This window comes from Chrysochloris asiatica, unplaced genomic scaffold (genome assembly GCF_000296735.1).
Source record: "Chrysochloris asiatica unplaced genomic scaffold, ChrAsi1.0 scaffold00099, whole genome shotgun sequence".
NCBI classification, from domain to species: domain Eukaryota; kingdom Metazoa; phylum Chordata; class Mammalia; order Afrosoricida; family Chrysochloridae; genus Chrysochloris; species Chrysochloris asiatica.
The window spans coordinates 6,495,228-6,510,320 of NW_006408617.1; the positions used below are offsets into that span (position 1 = coordinate 6,495,228).

General features: G+C 38.0%; 1 protein-coding gene across 1 annotated transcript in view; it reads right to left on the reverse strand.

Moving 5' to 3' along the window:
* TTC21B (tetratricopeptide repeat domain 21B) overlaps positions 1-15,093 on the reverse strand; it is a 90,016-nt gene that overhangs the window by 53,082 nt on the left and 21,841 nt on the right. The window contains exons 9-14 of the mRNA XM_006867005.1: positions 14,722-14,914; positions 13,329-13,426; positions 12,724-12,924; positions 8,680-8,809; positions 7,438-7,595; positions 4,487-4,711 (exon numbers count right to left, since the gene is read on the reverse strand). Coding sequence (XP_006867067.1) covers positions 4,487-4,711; positions 7,438-7,595; positions 8,680-8,809; positions 12,724-12,924; positions 13,329-13,426; positions 14,722-14,914 — 1,005 coding nt within the window. The remainder of the gene's footprint in view (positions 1-4,486; positions 4,712-7,437; positions 7,596-8,679; positions 8,810-12,723; positions 12,925-13,328; positions 13,427-14,721; positions 14,915-15,093) is intronic.

Here is a 15,093-nt window from a genome sequence, read left to right on the forward strand (position 1 = left end):
TATGAGTCAGAACAGACTCAATGGCACTTAACAACAATATATATACACATGTATATATGGAGACAGAAAGAGAGAGAACTAATGTGGTGCTGTAGGATAAGCACTGGATTGCTAACCGAAAGGTCATTGGTTCAAACCCACCAGCTGCCATGGGTTGTAACAACTCGATGGCACTTAAGAACTAAACCATATAGATAGACAAATACATATAAAATTATTCAATCCATTCCACTTCACAACGTGCCTATAAATTACCAAAGCTGCGGTCCTCAACAATTTCCTTTGTTTTCTCAACTATTATAATTTCAGGTTAGAGCTTTCATTTTATTCCAATAATAGATGTGTATGTTTAAGTGTAGGAACCCAGGCAGGATAGTGGATTATGCATTGAACTGTTAAATCCAAGAGCAACGGGTGAATACAGCAACTCCACCACAGGAGAAAGATGAGTATTGTCTGCTCCCGTAAAGACTGACAGGCCCAGAAACTCTAGGGAGCAGTTCTACTCTGTCTTAAAGGATCACTATGAGTCAGAACTGATTCAAAGGCAGGGGGATTGGGTGGGTGCTTAGTGTAAGTCTGTGTGTATACATGATATTCCTTTTAGAAACTGACACAATTATAACAATATTATATTGTTTCAAAGTTGCTAATGGAATCGTGCTGATATTTGAAACCATCCAGAGAACAATATATGTTTAATTTTAAGGTTATTGTTGTTAGGTGCCGTCAAATCAGTTCCGACTCATAGCAACCCTAGGTACAACAGAATCAAACACTGTCCAGTCCCACGCCAACCTCACAATCGTTTTTACACTTGAGCCCTTTGCTGCAGCCACTGCGCCAATCAATCTCCGTAGGAGTCTCCTTCTTTGTCGTTGATGCTCTACTTCACCAAGTATGAATGATCTCCTTCTCCAAGGATTGGTCCTTCCTAATAATATGTCTGAAACATGAGAGACAGAATCTTCCTATCCTGATTTCTATGGAGCATTCTAGCTGTACTTCTTCTAATTTAGATTGATTTGTTCTTCTTGCAGTCCATGGTACTTCTAATGTTCCTCTCCAACATCATAACTCAAATGTATCAATTCTTATATGATCTTCCTTATTCATTGTCCAACTTCCACATGCATATGAGGCAAATGAAAACACCATGGCTTGAGTCAGGTCTACCTTAGTCCTCAAACTGACATCTTTGCTCCTGAAGACTTCAGAGGTCTTGTACAGCAGATTTGCCTAATGCAATGCATCATTTGATTTCTTGACTGCTGATTCCATGAGAGTTTTGATTGTGAATCCAAGTAATCTGAAGTCTTTGACAACTTCAATCTTTTTCCATTTATCATGATATCATTTATAGGTCCAGTAGTGAGAATTTTTGTTTTCTTCACATTGAGGTGCAACCGTACTGAAAGTTGTAATCTTCATCAGTAAGTGTTTTAAGTCCTCTTTGCTTTCAGCAAGCAAGGTTGTGTCAGCTGCGTATCACAGGTTGCTAATCAGTCTTCCTCCATGCCTGATGCTACTTTCTTCTTCATATAATCCAGCTTCTTGGATTATTTTCTCAACATACAGATCAAGTAAGTATGGTGAAAGAATACAACCCTGGTGTACATCTTTCTTAATTTTAAAACCATTCAGTGTTCCCTTGTTCTGTTTGAACAATTGCCTCTTGGTCTATGTACAGGCTCCTCATGAGCACAGTTATGTGTTCTGTAACACCTATTTGCAGTGTTGTCCATAGCTTGTCATGATCCACACAGTTGAAAGTCTTTGTGTAGTCAATAAAACACAAGTAAACATCTGTCTGATAGTCTCTCCTTTCAATCAAGATACACCTGACATCAGCAGCAATGATATCCCTCATTCCACATTCTCTTCTGAATCCAGCTTGAACCTCTGGCAGTTCACTCTCAATTTACTGTTGCAGCCATTTTTTAAATTATCGATAGCAAAAATTACTTGCATGTGATATTAAAGGTATTACCCAATTATTTACTCATTCTGTTGGGTCACCTCTTTGGATTGGGCACAATCAGTTGCTCAGGTAGTTGTCTTCCAAATTTCTTGGCATAGATGAGTGCCTCCAGTGCTGCATCAGTTTTTTTAAAGATTTAAATTTGTATTCCATCAATTCCCAGAGCCTTGTCCCTTACCAACTTGATGGCACTTAAGATGCCTTCAGTGTACCTTGGACTTCTTCCTTCAGATCTTTGAATTTGGATAATATGATATTTCTTGAAATGGTTGAACATCATCCATTTATTTTTGATATAGTGACTTTGTGTATTCCATCTATCTTGCTTTTTTTTAAGTTCTTATTATGAATTGAGTGATAGTTTACATGGAAGAACATCCTTCCATCTTCTTTTGATGCTTTCTCTATCATTCAAAGTTTTGCCGATAGAAGCCTTTACTATTTGAAGTTGAGGGTGGATGTTTTTCTTCAGTTTTTCAGATTGAGAAATGCTGTGGTTCTTCTCTTCTGGTTTTCTAAATCCAGGTCTTTGCACATTTCATTGTAATACTTGACTTGGTCTTCTTGGGCTGCCCTTTGAAATTTTTTTGTTCAGCTCTTTTATCTCCTCATTTCTTTCCTTAAAATCTACACGCTGGGGAGCAAGTTTCAGAGTCTCTTCTGACATCCATTTTGGTCTTTTCTTCTTTGTCTTCTTAATGACCTTTTGCTTTCTTCCTGTATTGTGTTCTTGATGTCATCCCACAACTCTTCTGGTCTTTGGAAATTAGTGTCTAATGCATCAAATTAGTTCTTGAGATGGTCTTTAAATTCAGGTGGGGTATGTTCAAGGTCACATTTTGGCTCTTGTGGTCTTGTTTTAAATTTCTTCACATTCAGCTTAAACTTGCATTATGAGCAATTGATGATCTGATTCACAATCTGCCCCTGGCCTTGTTTTGGCTGATTATACGGAGCTTTTCCATTATGTCTTTCTACATACGTGGTCAGTCTGATTTCTTTGTATCTCATCTAGTGAGGTTCATGTGTTGTTTACAAAAGGTATCTACACAGTCATTTGTCTTGCCAATTTCTATCATACGATCTCCAGTATCGTTTCTACCACCAAAGCTTTATTTTCCAGCTACTTATCCTTCCTCTTTGTTTCCACCCTTTGCATTCCAATCACCGGTAATTATCAATACATCTTGATTGCATGTTTGATCAATTTCAGACTGAAGAAGCTGGAAGAATTCTTCAATTTCATCATCATTGGCTTTAGTGATTAGTGCGTCAAATTGAGTAAGAGCAGTATAAACTGTTCTTCCTTATAGGTATACGGATATTATCCTATCACAGATAGTATTATACTTCAAGAGAGATCTTGAATTGTTGCTTTTGGTGATGAATGTGACACCATTCCTCTTCAATTTGTCATTCCCAGCATAGTAAACCATGTCAGATTCAGAACGACCAGCACTTGCCCATTTCTGCTCACTAGGATATCAAACTTTGTGCCTTTCATTTCATTTTTTGACAATTTGCAACTTTCCTGGATTCATACTTCATACACAGCCCATGTTCTGATAATTAATGGATGTTTGCAGCTGTTTCTTCTCATTCTGAGTCATGCCCCATCAGCAAATAAAGGTATTGAAAGCATTAATTTCCATCATCATGTTCAATTCTATTTGAAGAGGGAGCTCTTCCCCAGTCATATTTTGAGTGCATTCCAACTTGAGTGGATCATCTTCTAACAGTGTATCTGACAATTATCTGGTGCTGTTCACAATATTAGAATATACAAAATTCCTGTGCTAGCTGACAGTGTTCTATTGCTATTCATAAGGCTTTAAGAGGCTGCACATTCAGAAGTGTGCTTCTCCTTCTTACTAGTTTGTTTTTGTGTTGAGGCTCAGCTGAAACCTGTCCCATCAAGGGTGTTCCTGCTTGTATTTAAAATACAGGTAGCACAGAATTCCAATATCACAACAAGGTGCAAGTCACCACAGTACAACAAACTAACAGATGAGCTAACAAAAAGCACATGTCTTAGTTCAAAGTAGTGCAAACTGCAAGGTCAGTAGTTCGAAACTACCAGCTGTTCTGCGGGAGAAAAGATGAGCTTTCTGCTCCTGTAAAGATTTACAGCCATGGAAACCCTGTACAGGGTGGCTATGAGTCAGAACCGACTCCATGGCACATAACCATCACCACATAACCAATGAGAAATAAACAAAAGCCACATAGTATCTCATCAGTTCTGAAACACTGTGATCCTACAGGACTGAGTAGAACTTCTCCTTAGAGTTTCAGAGACTATAAATCTTTACAGTAGCAGACAGCCTCATCTTTCTCCCATGGTGCAAGTGATGGGTTTGAATTACTGACCTTGTGACTAGCAGTCCAATGCCTAACTCACTGTATTACCAAGGGAAAAGTTTAAACTTTATCATCTTCTACTAATCTATACAAATACTTGAATGGCAAAGTTTACATCTGTCATTAAAGTAAAATCACACCTACCTGTTCTCCATTTAAGCAGTGAACCTCTACCAACTCAAGAAAGATTGATAAACGATGGCTTGTATCAACTTCAATTTTTTGGCATTTAAATTTTGAGGAAGCAATATTTCTCCTTATTCCTGGTAAGCTCATTGCCATATGCAGAGTTTTAATTGCTTCTGCTATTTCTCCCATTTTCTTCTGTGACTGGGCTTTTACCAAATGATATAAAGGATATTGTCTCACCTGAAAAAATACATAGAAGTACTACTTTGGAGTGCTTTACATCAACATATATTTAAAATTCAAGCCAACAGTAAGATAAATAACATCTTTAAAAACACTCTGTGAATTAATACATGAGGTGTATATTTCTATCCTCATTAAATTTCTGATTATTTGTCATATTAAATAAGATTCAGGGGAACTGCCAATGCCAAGGATCTTCATAGATAAGAAAGATATTGATTAAGTACTTCTATGTTGACAGAAGAGAAAATGCAAACACATTTTGTCAGGCTAGTAAGTACTTTCTTAAAAGTTATTTGAGTGTTCAGATAAGGAACTTCTTGAAATTCTAATACTGATCTAAAGTTATTAGATTCCTAAAAGCAATTTTGTTTTCCATTTCTCATACTTTTAAGTTGTTAAATGATACGACATTTTAATCAAACATTAGTTTTACCCTTTTATTCTATTTCTAAATACGTGGAAATCAAGCTCCTGTCTTTATTTTGGCTATCGACAGGGTATGAAGAAAATTCATCAGCAGTTTCAAAGAGAATGACACAAAATAAAAAGCAGTTAAAAAAAAAAAGAAGTAAAAAGATTATTTGGAATGAGGTGATGTAGAGGAAGTTTGCAGTCTTCATAAAATGGCTATTTCTCTGTCTAAATATTAATACTGCCCCCCCCCAAAGATTTTAATTCATTGAGGTTAAGAGATGGAAATGAGTTATGATGTATCACCAGACTTGAAAATTACTGTACTAAGGCATTATTTTCTGCAAATCGTGCCTAAGCTTGAATTTTCCTTTGAGTTCCTTCAAAGATTCTTTCCTAACAAACCTCAAGACTGAATCGATGCTTAAGGTTGGGGAGTTTTTCTCCATGACTCTAGTCAGTCTTGGAAGCAGCAGATTCTGGATGTACCACATAAAATATCATGAATAAAAATCTAGAATGTCCTCAAACCACATAATGATTTCCAAAATGACAAGACATTTTTTGATGATAAATCTGAAAGAGGTTATTAAAAACCAAAGCCCAGGAAAGAAATAAGGCTATAAAATTGATTTTCCATACACAAAAAATTATTTGGTCTAATGACTTACAGCTTACAATCATTTTTTTTCATATATTATTGCATTTTAATTTTCACTTTAACCAGAGGGCATTATTACATGAATTTTATATAAAACTTGCTCAGAGAAAGAAGCCAGGTCTTTTATCCCCAGTCCATGCATTATTGTATGAATTTTATATAAAACTTGCTCAGAGAAAGAAGCCAGGTCTTTTATCCCCAGTCCATGCAGTGGGTTTTTTTTGGTTTTGTTTTTAACTGCATGACTGTTGCCCTATGTTTTTTCTATTGCTGTGTGTCCAAAACTTTTTTCCATTAAATACATTTATTGATAAAATATTACAGGATAAGATTTAAAATGATTGAGTATGTAAATATGTGTTTATAGTTCAAGAAGGTGCTCTGTATGTCTTACCCACTTCAGTCTGGAGTCCCTATTACCATCTAGTTGATTCTGACTCCGAGTGGCCCATAGGGTTTCCAATGCTGACCCATAGGGAGCGGCTGGTGGGTCCAAGCTGCCAACCTTTGGTTAACAGTCAAGCATTTAACTGCTGTGCCACCAGGGCTTCTGTCTCTCTTTTTAAAAACTTTTTATTGTGAATTGAGTGAAGGTTTATAGACAAGATCATCAGTTTTACATTCAACAAATTATACACTTTATTTCATCAAAATGATTGCAATCCCCTCTACACAATAACAATTATTCCACTTTCTCTCTGTGGTTCCTATATTCATTCCACCCTCTTTTTCCCTCACTTCTCAACTTTGTCCTTAGATAAGTGCTGCCCTTTTGATCTTGAATGATTGACCATTCCATGGTGAGCATAGCTTACTAGTGTTGTTGTCCCACTATATACCTATCTACTGCTTGGCTGAACTTGGCCCACGAGGGAGAATTCTGTTCCAGAACTGAAGGGTAGTTGAGGGCCATAGTCTCGGGTTCCTCCTGTCTCTTTCTGACCAGTAAACCCAGCATAATTTTTTTTAATAATTGTGTGTTTCTGACACTCTCTCTGGGACCTTCTAATATGATCCCCTTCAGAGCAGTTGCTGGTGGTAGCCAGGCACCAACTAGTTCTGGTTGCAGAGCTGTGGTGACTGATGTTCATCTGCTCCACTGGTTCACTGGGCTAGTTGATTCCAAGCATCTTCAATTTTCACCACTCTTTTCTTCTGCACATGGAAATGTCTAGAGTTGTACAACAGATGGCCACTCATTTGCTTTTAAGAGCCCAGCTGCTACTCACCAAAGTAGGATGTACAACATTGTCTCTATGGACTCTGTTCTGCCAATTAACCTTGGAGTCCCCTGAGACTATGGTCCTGAGCCCCAGGCCCAATAACTCATTGCACCAATGCTTCTTTCAATCTAGAGTGTAGTTGATAAGTTGGTCCCCACCCATAGTAACCCTGTATAGGGTTTCTAAGGAGCAGCTGGTGCATCTGAATCACCAACTGTGACGTTAGCAGTCCCATGCTTATCCTACAGTGCCACATCTGGAATTGTTGTTAAGTGTCACTGAATTGATTCTGACCCATAGAGACCCTGTATAGGGTTTCCAAGGGGCAGCTGGTGAGCTTGAACCGCCAACCTTGCAGTTCAAACAGTTTTGCAGTCTGGCGCATTAAACCACAGTGCCACACCAGGACTCCCTGGAGTACTCACCTTAAAATTATAGCTCAAACAAAGTTCAAGAGACTGCGAACACAATTTGAATTTTTCTTGAGACAAATACACTTGAGCCATCAGGAGATGAGCATCTGCATAAGAGGAATTGTGTTCCAAGCAATGCTGAAGGTTACTACAAGCTGCTTCAATATCACCTAGTGAGGGAAACAAAGCATTATTATTATTCAAATTGTTAAGAAACTGGAGATCAGAGAGAGGAACGATGAGATGATGTTTCTCTTCCAAATTTATGGGTATTTTTGGCATTTAAACTTTAAAGCCTCAGGGCTTTTTAGTTCCTCAAAGGTTCAACCTTCTTCACTAATGAAAAGGAGTCCTGGTATGGCACTGGAGGTTAATGCACTGGGCTGCAAAGCCAGTTTGAACCCCAATGTCTGGGTTCAAGCTCACCAGACTCTCCTTTGAAACCCTATGAGTTGGAACTGACTCAACAGCACTGAACAACGACATCTACTAAAAACAAAGATCCATTTAACAGCAATTTTTTTTCCTTGGAGGTAGAAGTTCTTGTTGTTCTTAAGTGGTTTAGAGTTGATTCTGACTCATAGAGACCCTCCACCATACGGTTTCCAAGGAGCAGCTGGTGGATTTCAACTATCAATCTTGTGATTCACAGTCCATTGCTGATGCTATAGTGCCACAAGTATTAAAGGAAAATAATTGGCTAGCATAGCACCATAACATATTACTTATAGTATCAAAGTTTGTTGATTCGATGACATTTTCTTTAAAAATTCATTTGAACCATGTTTATAGTAATTAAAAAAAAAAGAAAACAACTGTATAGTAAGATACACAATTTTAGATAAAAATTAAATATTTATGTTCAGATGTGCATTTTATATGAGTCTTGTTGTTGTTGTTAAGTGCCATCGAGTCGATTCAGATCCATGGAGACCCTGTATAGGGTTTTCCAAGGAACAGCTGGTGAGCTTGAACCACCGAACTTACAGTTCAAATGACTTTGCAATCTGAGGCATTAGCCCACAGCGCCACACCAGGTTAGGTGCTTAGTTTATTTATAGAGTTCTTGTGTGGTACTGTAGGATAAAGCACTGGACAACAAGGTCAGTTTGAACAACAGGTCGGTGGTTCAAATTCACCAGCCGTTCCTTGGAATGAGTTCTTTGACAGCACGAAAAACAAAAGTTTATTTACACCTGTTTTTGTCAACATCAGAACAAAACAGATAATTAAAAATTTTTAAGGCACACCTACCTGATAAATATTTCACTTTTGCTATTAGAAAAACAGCTTGCAAAAGACCTGGTACAGTTCTCACAATAGTCTCCAGGACTGAGGTACAACGTCTGAGAAATGGAGAAAGAGGTTGTCCAGGATTTGCAGGCTAAACAAAACAAATCAGCCAATCATTAAACAATATTTTTTTAATAGTATTTAGTTAAAAATACACATAGATTTTAGTGTGAAAAGTGCCAGACTGCAAATCCGTTTGAACTGCAAGGTCGGCAGTTCAAGCTCACCAGCTGCTTCTTGAAAACCCTACACAGGGTCACTATGGGTTGGAATCGACTCGATGGCACTTCACAACAACAACAATAGCAAAACTATGGGGAGTGCGATGGAGTTACACAACAAACACTAAACTGCAAAACACAAGGTCAGTGGTTCAAGCCCACCAGCTGCACTGTGGAAGAAAAGACGAGTCTTTCTGCTTCTACAAAGATTTGGATGCCTTGGACCACCACTATGGGGTTGCTAAAAGTTGGAACCAATTCATGGCACTCTACTACTACTAGCAAAACTATATATTTTTCTAAAATAACTCTTATTCTATTTATTGCTCAATAAATAATACACAAATAATCTAAAAAATATTAATTTATTTTCTCTATGTTCTATGAAAAAAAAACAAACCACAACTATGTAAATAGTAGCATCTGATTGTTGTTAAGTGTCTTTAAGTTGGTTTCCACTCATAGCAACCCTGTATAGGGTTTCCAAGGAGCGTCTGGTGGGTTGGAACCATCTACCTTGCGGTTAGCAGTTCAGTACTTATCCCACAGTGCCACGCCAGTACCCCATTATTAAATGTAGATCAGAGAAAATGCTAAACACTTTGCTTTTAGTATGAAGTATTTGAGAGTGTCCCTTATGCAATCCCTATGCTGAAATATGAGTTAGTAATAATAAAGTTTGGTGGTTTATCTGTTTACTATCTGTAACAAAGGCATGTTGGTTAATAGATCTGCATCATTTGTAAAGAGCTCTTGGGTAGTATGTTACATTACAATTTTTAAATGGAACCGAGGATATTCTGTTCTCAGTTCTATTAAAAAATTGTAATGTTCAGATGAAGCCTTGTGACTATCTCAGAGATAGATGCGGCAAAGACATTTGATAATTAGGATCAAAATTAGATATATGAGGGAGCTTCAAAAAGTTTGTAGAAAAATTTCATTATTTTTCAATTCCATTTTCCCACAAACTTTTGGAAGCCCCCTCATATGACAAACAGGATGAAAAGGAATGACTATTAAAAATTATGGGGTGATAAATATTGTATTAATACTATATACCAGGACTCTTAATGTGGCGTTGTGGGTTACTGTGTTGGACTGCAAAGTTGGTTTGAACCACATGGTCATTGGTTCAAGCTCACCAGCTGCTCCTTGGAAACCCTATACAGGGTTGCTATGCACCGGAATCCATTCAACAGCACTTAACAACAACAAATATTATAGGAGATAAAAATTTCACCCACTACTAATCTGTCAGCTTGTTGTATTATGGTGGCTTGTGTGCTGCTGTGATGCTGGAAGTATTTCAGAGGGATTTACCTACAATCCTACACTTGAGTCCAAAGATATAAGTAACAAATGTAAACACTTAGTTAACAGTTGTGGTGCCTTGAATTTACCTTCTATTGACTCTTCCATTCAAAATCTTCTTTATTTCCTACCAAGTGAATGCTTTGGTTGGTTGGTTAGTTATGTGCCATGGAGTCAGTTCCGACTCATAGCGACCCTGTACAGGGTTTCCGAGGCTGTACATCTTAACAGGAGCAGAAAGCCTCATCTTTCTCCCACAGAACAGCTGGTAGTTTCGAACTGCTGACCTTGCGGTTCGCAGCCTGATTTGTAACCACTACACTACCAGAGCTCAAGTGATTGGGTGGGAACATGCAAATAAGGCATACAGGACTATAAAGCTAAGATTGATTGGTTTTGCCTCAAGCTAGGTTTAAAGGAGCCATCTCAGAAGTAGTGGATCCCAGGAAGATCAAGAAGAGTGAAGCCTGAGAAACAGCAATGGGGAAAGACAGAGCAGCTTCTAGCTCTAGACCCAAGAACTGAGTAAAGCTGAGTGCCTATAAGCAGGATACTGGCTTGAAGAATGTGCCTTTGAGCATTCACAGAATGTGCTTTATTTATAACAGTTGTCCAACTGAGCAGGACAGAGGCCAACGGACCCCACGGCTGAGAGGCCAAACAAGCGTGAGGTGTGCCTGCAATAAACAAACAAGAGGCCTTCCTGATTGGAGAACTACTGCGTCCTGAGCTTTTTTGATCCTGAATTGTACCCAGTTTACTTCCCTAATAAACCCCATGATCGTGAGCACTATTACAATAAGTTCTGTGTGGCCACTGCACTGGATTATGGAACTCAGATGTGAAGCAGAGAGTTCTGTGGGAGGGAATGGATGGTGTCAGAATCAGAATAGGTCAAGGAAGGTTGTAGGGTGAAGCATATCTGACCTCTGCTTCAAAATGGGCCAAGGTATTCACATGGTGTTTGCAAACAGTTAATTGGAAAGAAATCAACAAGAATGTGACATCTAGAATAAGGGAGAAAATGTTTTAATCCATATCATGTAAACAAATTCATATTAGGAGTTGTTGTTGTTATTGTTATTAAGTGCCTGACTCACAACAACCCTGTATAGGGTTTCCAAGGAGTAGCCAGCAAGTTTGAACCACTGACATCACAGTTCAAACTGATGTTGCAGTCCAGTACATTAACCTGAAGCACCATACCAGAGCTCCCATTTTAGGAGTTGTTGTGTGCCGTCGATTCGCTTCCAACCCATAGTGACCCTATACAGGGTCCTACACAAGTCCCTGTACAAGGCCCACACCAGGACTATATTAGCAGTAGTGGGCCTAATAAGAGTCAGGTATAAAATAAAGGGTATCCTAAAGCTCACAACCAGGGTTATTAAAAGTATGTCACAGGGGAAAAAAAGTTGAAAACCTGGAGTTGTTCAGTAAGGAGAAAAAATTTATGGGAACATGAAAGTTTAGTGAGAAGAAAACAGTTTATTGGAAATCTAAAAGTCTGGTTTATAAATAATGAACGATCTTTTTGTTTTGGCTAACTGGATTTGCTATTCATCCCTCCAAAGAGAAGAAGAGTGACTAGTACATGGGGGACTTTTTAAAATATAGAATTTGACTAAATGTAGGAAATGCAGTCTTAATAATTATACAATAAGCTGAATGATAAGAACTCCGTATTTTCAAGGAGTCTGGAGTTCTGGTGTAGCACTGCAGGACAAGCACTAGACTGCTAACAAACCTCGGAAACCCTTTATAGGGTCACTATGAGTAGGTACTGACTCAAAGGCACTTATTAACAAGAGAGGTTAGAAAGGAGCTATGATGGCCATGCAGGATATGGAATGCCAACCACAAGGTCAGCAGTTTAAACTCATCAGGTACTCCATGGGAAAAAGACAAGGCTTTCTGCTCCCATAAAGATTTATAGCCTTGAAAACCTTACACAGGGTAGCTATGAGCCAGAAGCAACTCCACAGCAGTGGGTCTGGGGGAGGTTGGATGGGCACTTGGTGGGGATGCTATAGAGTAGATTCAAATATAAGGCAGGGTGATGAATTAGATGACTTCTCATGGTTCTTCTCCACTAAAGATTTAAAATTTCTATGAATTACAAACAGACATTTCTAACTCAATACACATATTATTTAAGAGCTGTTACTATGACAGATAATCTGATTAAAAATTATTTCACCTAAAATAGACATACATATAACTACTACCATTCAGGAGTCCAGGTGTGGCGCTGTGGGCTAATGCATCAGACTGTAAAGTCATTTGAACTGTAAGGTCAGTGGTTCAAGCTCACCATTTGCTCTTTGGAAACCCTATACAGGGTTGCTATGGGTTGGAATCGACTCAACAGCACTTAATTAACAACAACTACCATTCTACTATATCTATTTGTATCATTTGTAAAACATTCTGAAGATGCATTCCTGAAAATAAGTCCCAGAAGTATTACCTGCATTGGGCAGAAATTCAGATATTCTGTAATAATTTCTAGTAAGAAATCAGGATTTAACTTCTCAAAATACTGGATGCCAAGTGGTAAATCTTCCAAATGTGAAAAATGAATATCCAGGACATCATGTAATAAATTAGTAACTTCATCTTGCCGCTTATTTTTCTTCATTGCTAGAACTGCATGCAAATAAGTTAATTCCTGGAAAAAAAGTAGTTTTCATAAATTACTCATTCCACTTTAAAGCTTTTTTTTTTTTCCATTTAGTAACAAATGTATGTGACTTGCTATTTATGTGCGATTGTTTTTTCAGATTTAAGTATTAGCTTAGAATCCTTCAGCAGAATATTTAAAATCTAATTTTTCACAAAAGTAAAATAAGCATAACTTGATAGTTAAATTAATGTGTACTAAGCCATTTGAACTGCAAGGTCGGTAGTTCAAGCTCACCAGCTGCTCCTTGGAAACCCTATACAGGGTCACTATGGGTCGGAACCGACTCGACAGAATTTAACAACAACAAATCCTTTAAAGTCATTAGTAAATGATTTACATTTACGTATTTTATAAATAGTAGGTAAGACATCTTGTTAAAAATACTGTACCGCAGATTTTCCAATAGATTGCTGAATTTCACTAAGGAATTCTAGCTGCTGATCTGCATCCTGCACTTGCCCTTCCATTAGTTGACATCGGATAAATCCTAATACCAAGAAGACAAAAACAGTCAAGTCCACATTAACTCAGGTATGTACATTTCGAGCCAACACAAACAACATTCATAAAATGGACTTATTATCCATCACAACAAATATGTCTCAGGTTTAACAAAAAGAGAAGTAAAAGAATGAAAATAAAATGGGCAGCCTTGGAAATGAAAAATGAAATTTTAACATTAACTTTTTGAAGCACCCTAATATAGTATCATGGAGTCCTGGTGTGGTACTGTGGGCTAATGCGTCAGACTGCAAAGTCATTTGACCTGCAAGATCAGTGGTTCAAGCTCACCAGCTGCTCCTTGGAAACGCTATACAGAGTCACTATGGGTCGGAATCGACTCGACAGCACTTAACAACAACAACATAGTATCATAATTTACAGAAATTGCCTCACAATTTTTTTCTATTCTCAAAATATTACTTAAGAAGTAAAAGTTGTATTTTAAAAGACATGTAACTTTTTTTGTTGTGGATGTTATTGTTTTGAACCACCAAGCTAGCTGTTAGAATAGTAGAGAAAATTTGTCCTACTTAAGGCAGTTATTTATGACTAGTGAGGAGCCCTGATGGTGTGGTGGTGATAGTGCCCGGCTGCTAACAGGAAGGTCAGCTGCCCATGGGAGAAAGATAAGGCACTCTGCCTCTGGAATGATACAGCTTTGGGAAATGCATGGGCAATTTTAATCTGTCCTCTAGGGTTGCTGTGAGTTGGAACTGACTAGGCAGCAGTGGGCTTGGTTTTATTGATGACTAGCGTAGAAGAATTGATGCCTTTGAGTTATGGTGTTGGCGGAGAATATTGAAAGTGCCATGGGCTGCTAAAAGAACCAAAAGATCCATTTTGGAAGTGCAGCCAGAGTACTCCTTGGAGGCCACGATGGCCAAACTTCATCTCTCATACTTTGGACATATTGTCAGGAGGGACAAGTTACTGGAGAAGGATCTCATGTTTGGTAAGGTGGATGGTCAGAGAAAAAGAGGAAGACCCCCAGCGAGATGGATTAGCCAAGTGGCAGCATCGATGGACTCAAGCGTGACAACAATAGTGAGGTTGGCCCAGGACCAACCTCGTTCTGCTGAGCATAAGGTCACTATGAGTCGGTATTGACTTGATGGCACCTAACAACAACAAAGTAATATGCCCTACGAGTTAAAAGCCTATTTTACTTGAAATTCATTAAGCTACACAAATTTCAGTGTCTCTTCTTTATTGACATATATTGAAAGCAATTACTACTTGCATTTGTATTAAGCACATTCCTTGAAAGATGTGTCATACCAATTAGTGCAGAAACACTGGTCTCATCGAGTGTCATTGCAGTCTTATACCAGTGTAATGCTTCTTTCACTTTGCCTTGTAAAATCATTTGGTATCCAAGTTCTGTAGCAAATTCTGAATGATGAGGGGTTAAACTAAAAGCTTTTTCTAATAACATTTGAATCTTCTGAAGAATCAGTTGATTACGTCCACACTGAGGGAAAAAAATGCATTTTAAAGACTGAAGTCAAACATTTCTACTCAGATTATGGATTTTCTTTTAAATATATTTTTTTATTAGTACTTCACAGAAGTAGAGAAAACAAAAAGAAATAAAATTATTACACCAAGGCAGTTTATGTACTAACGATTTAAATATCCCCAGTATTAGTG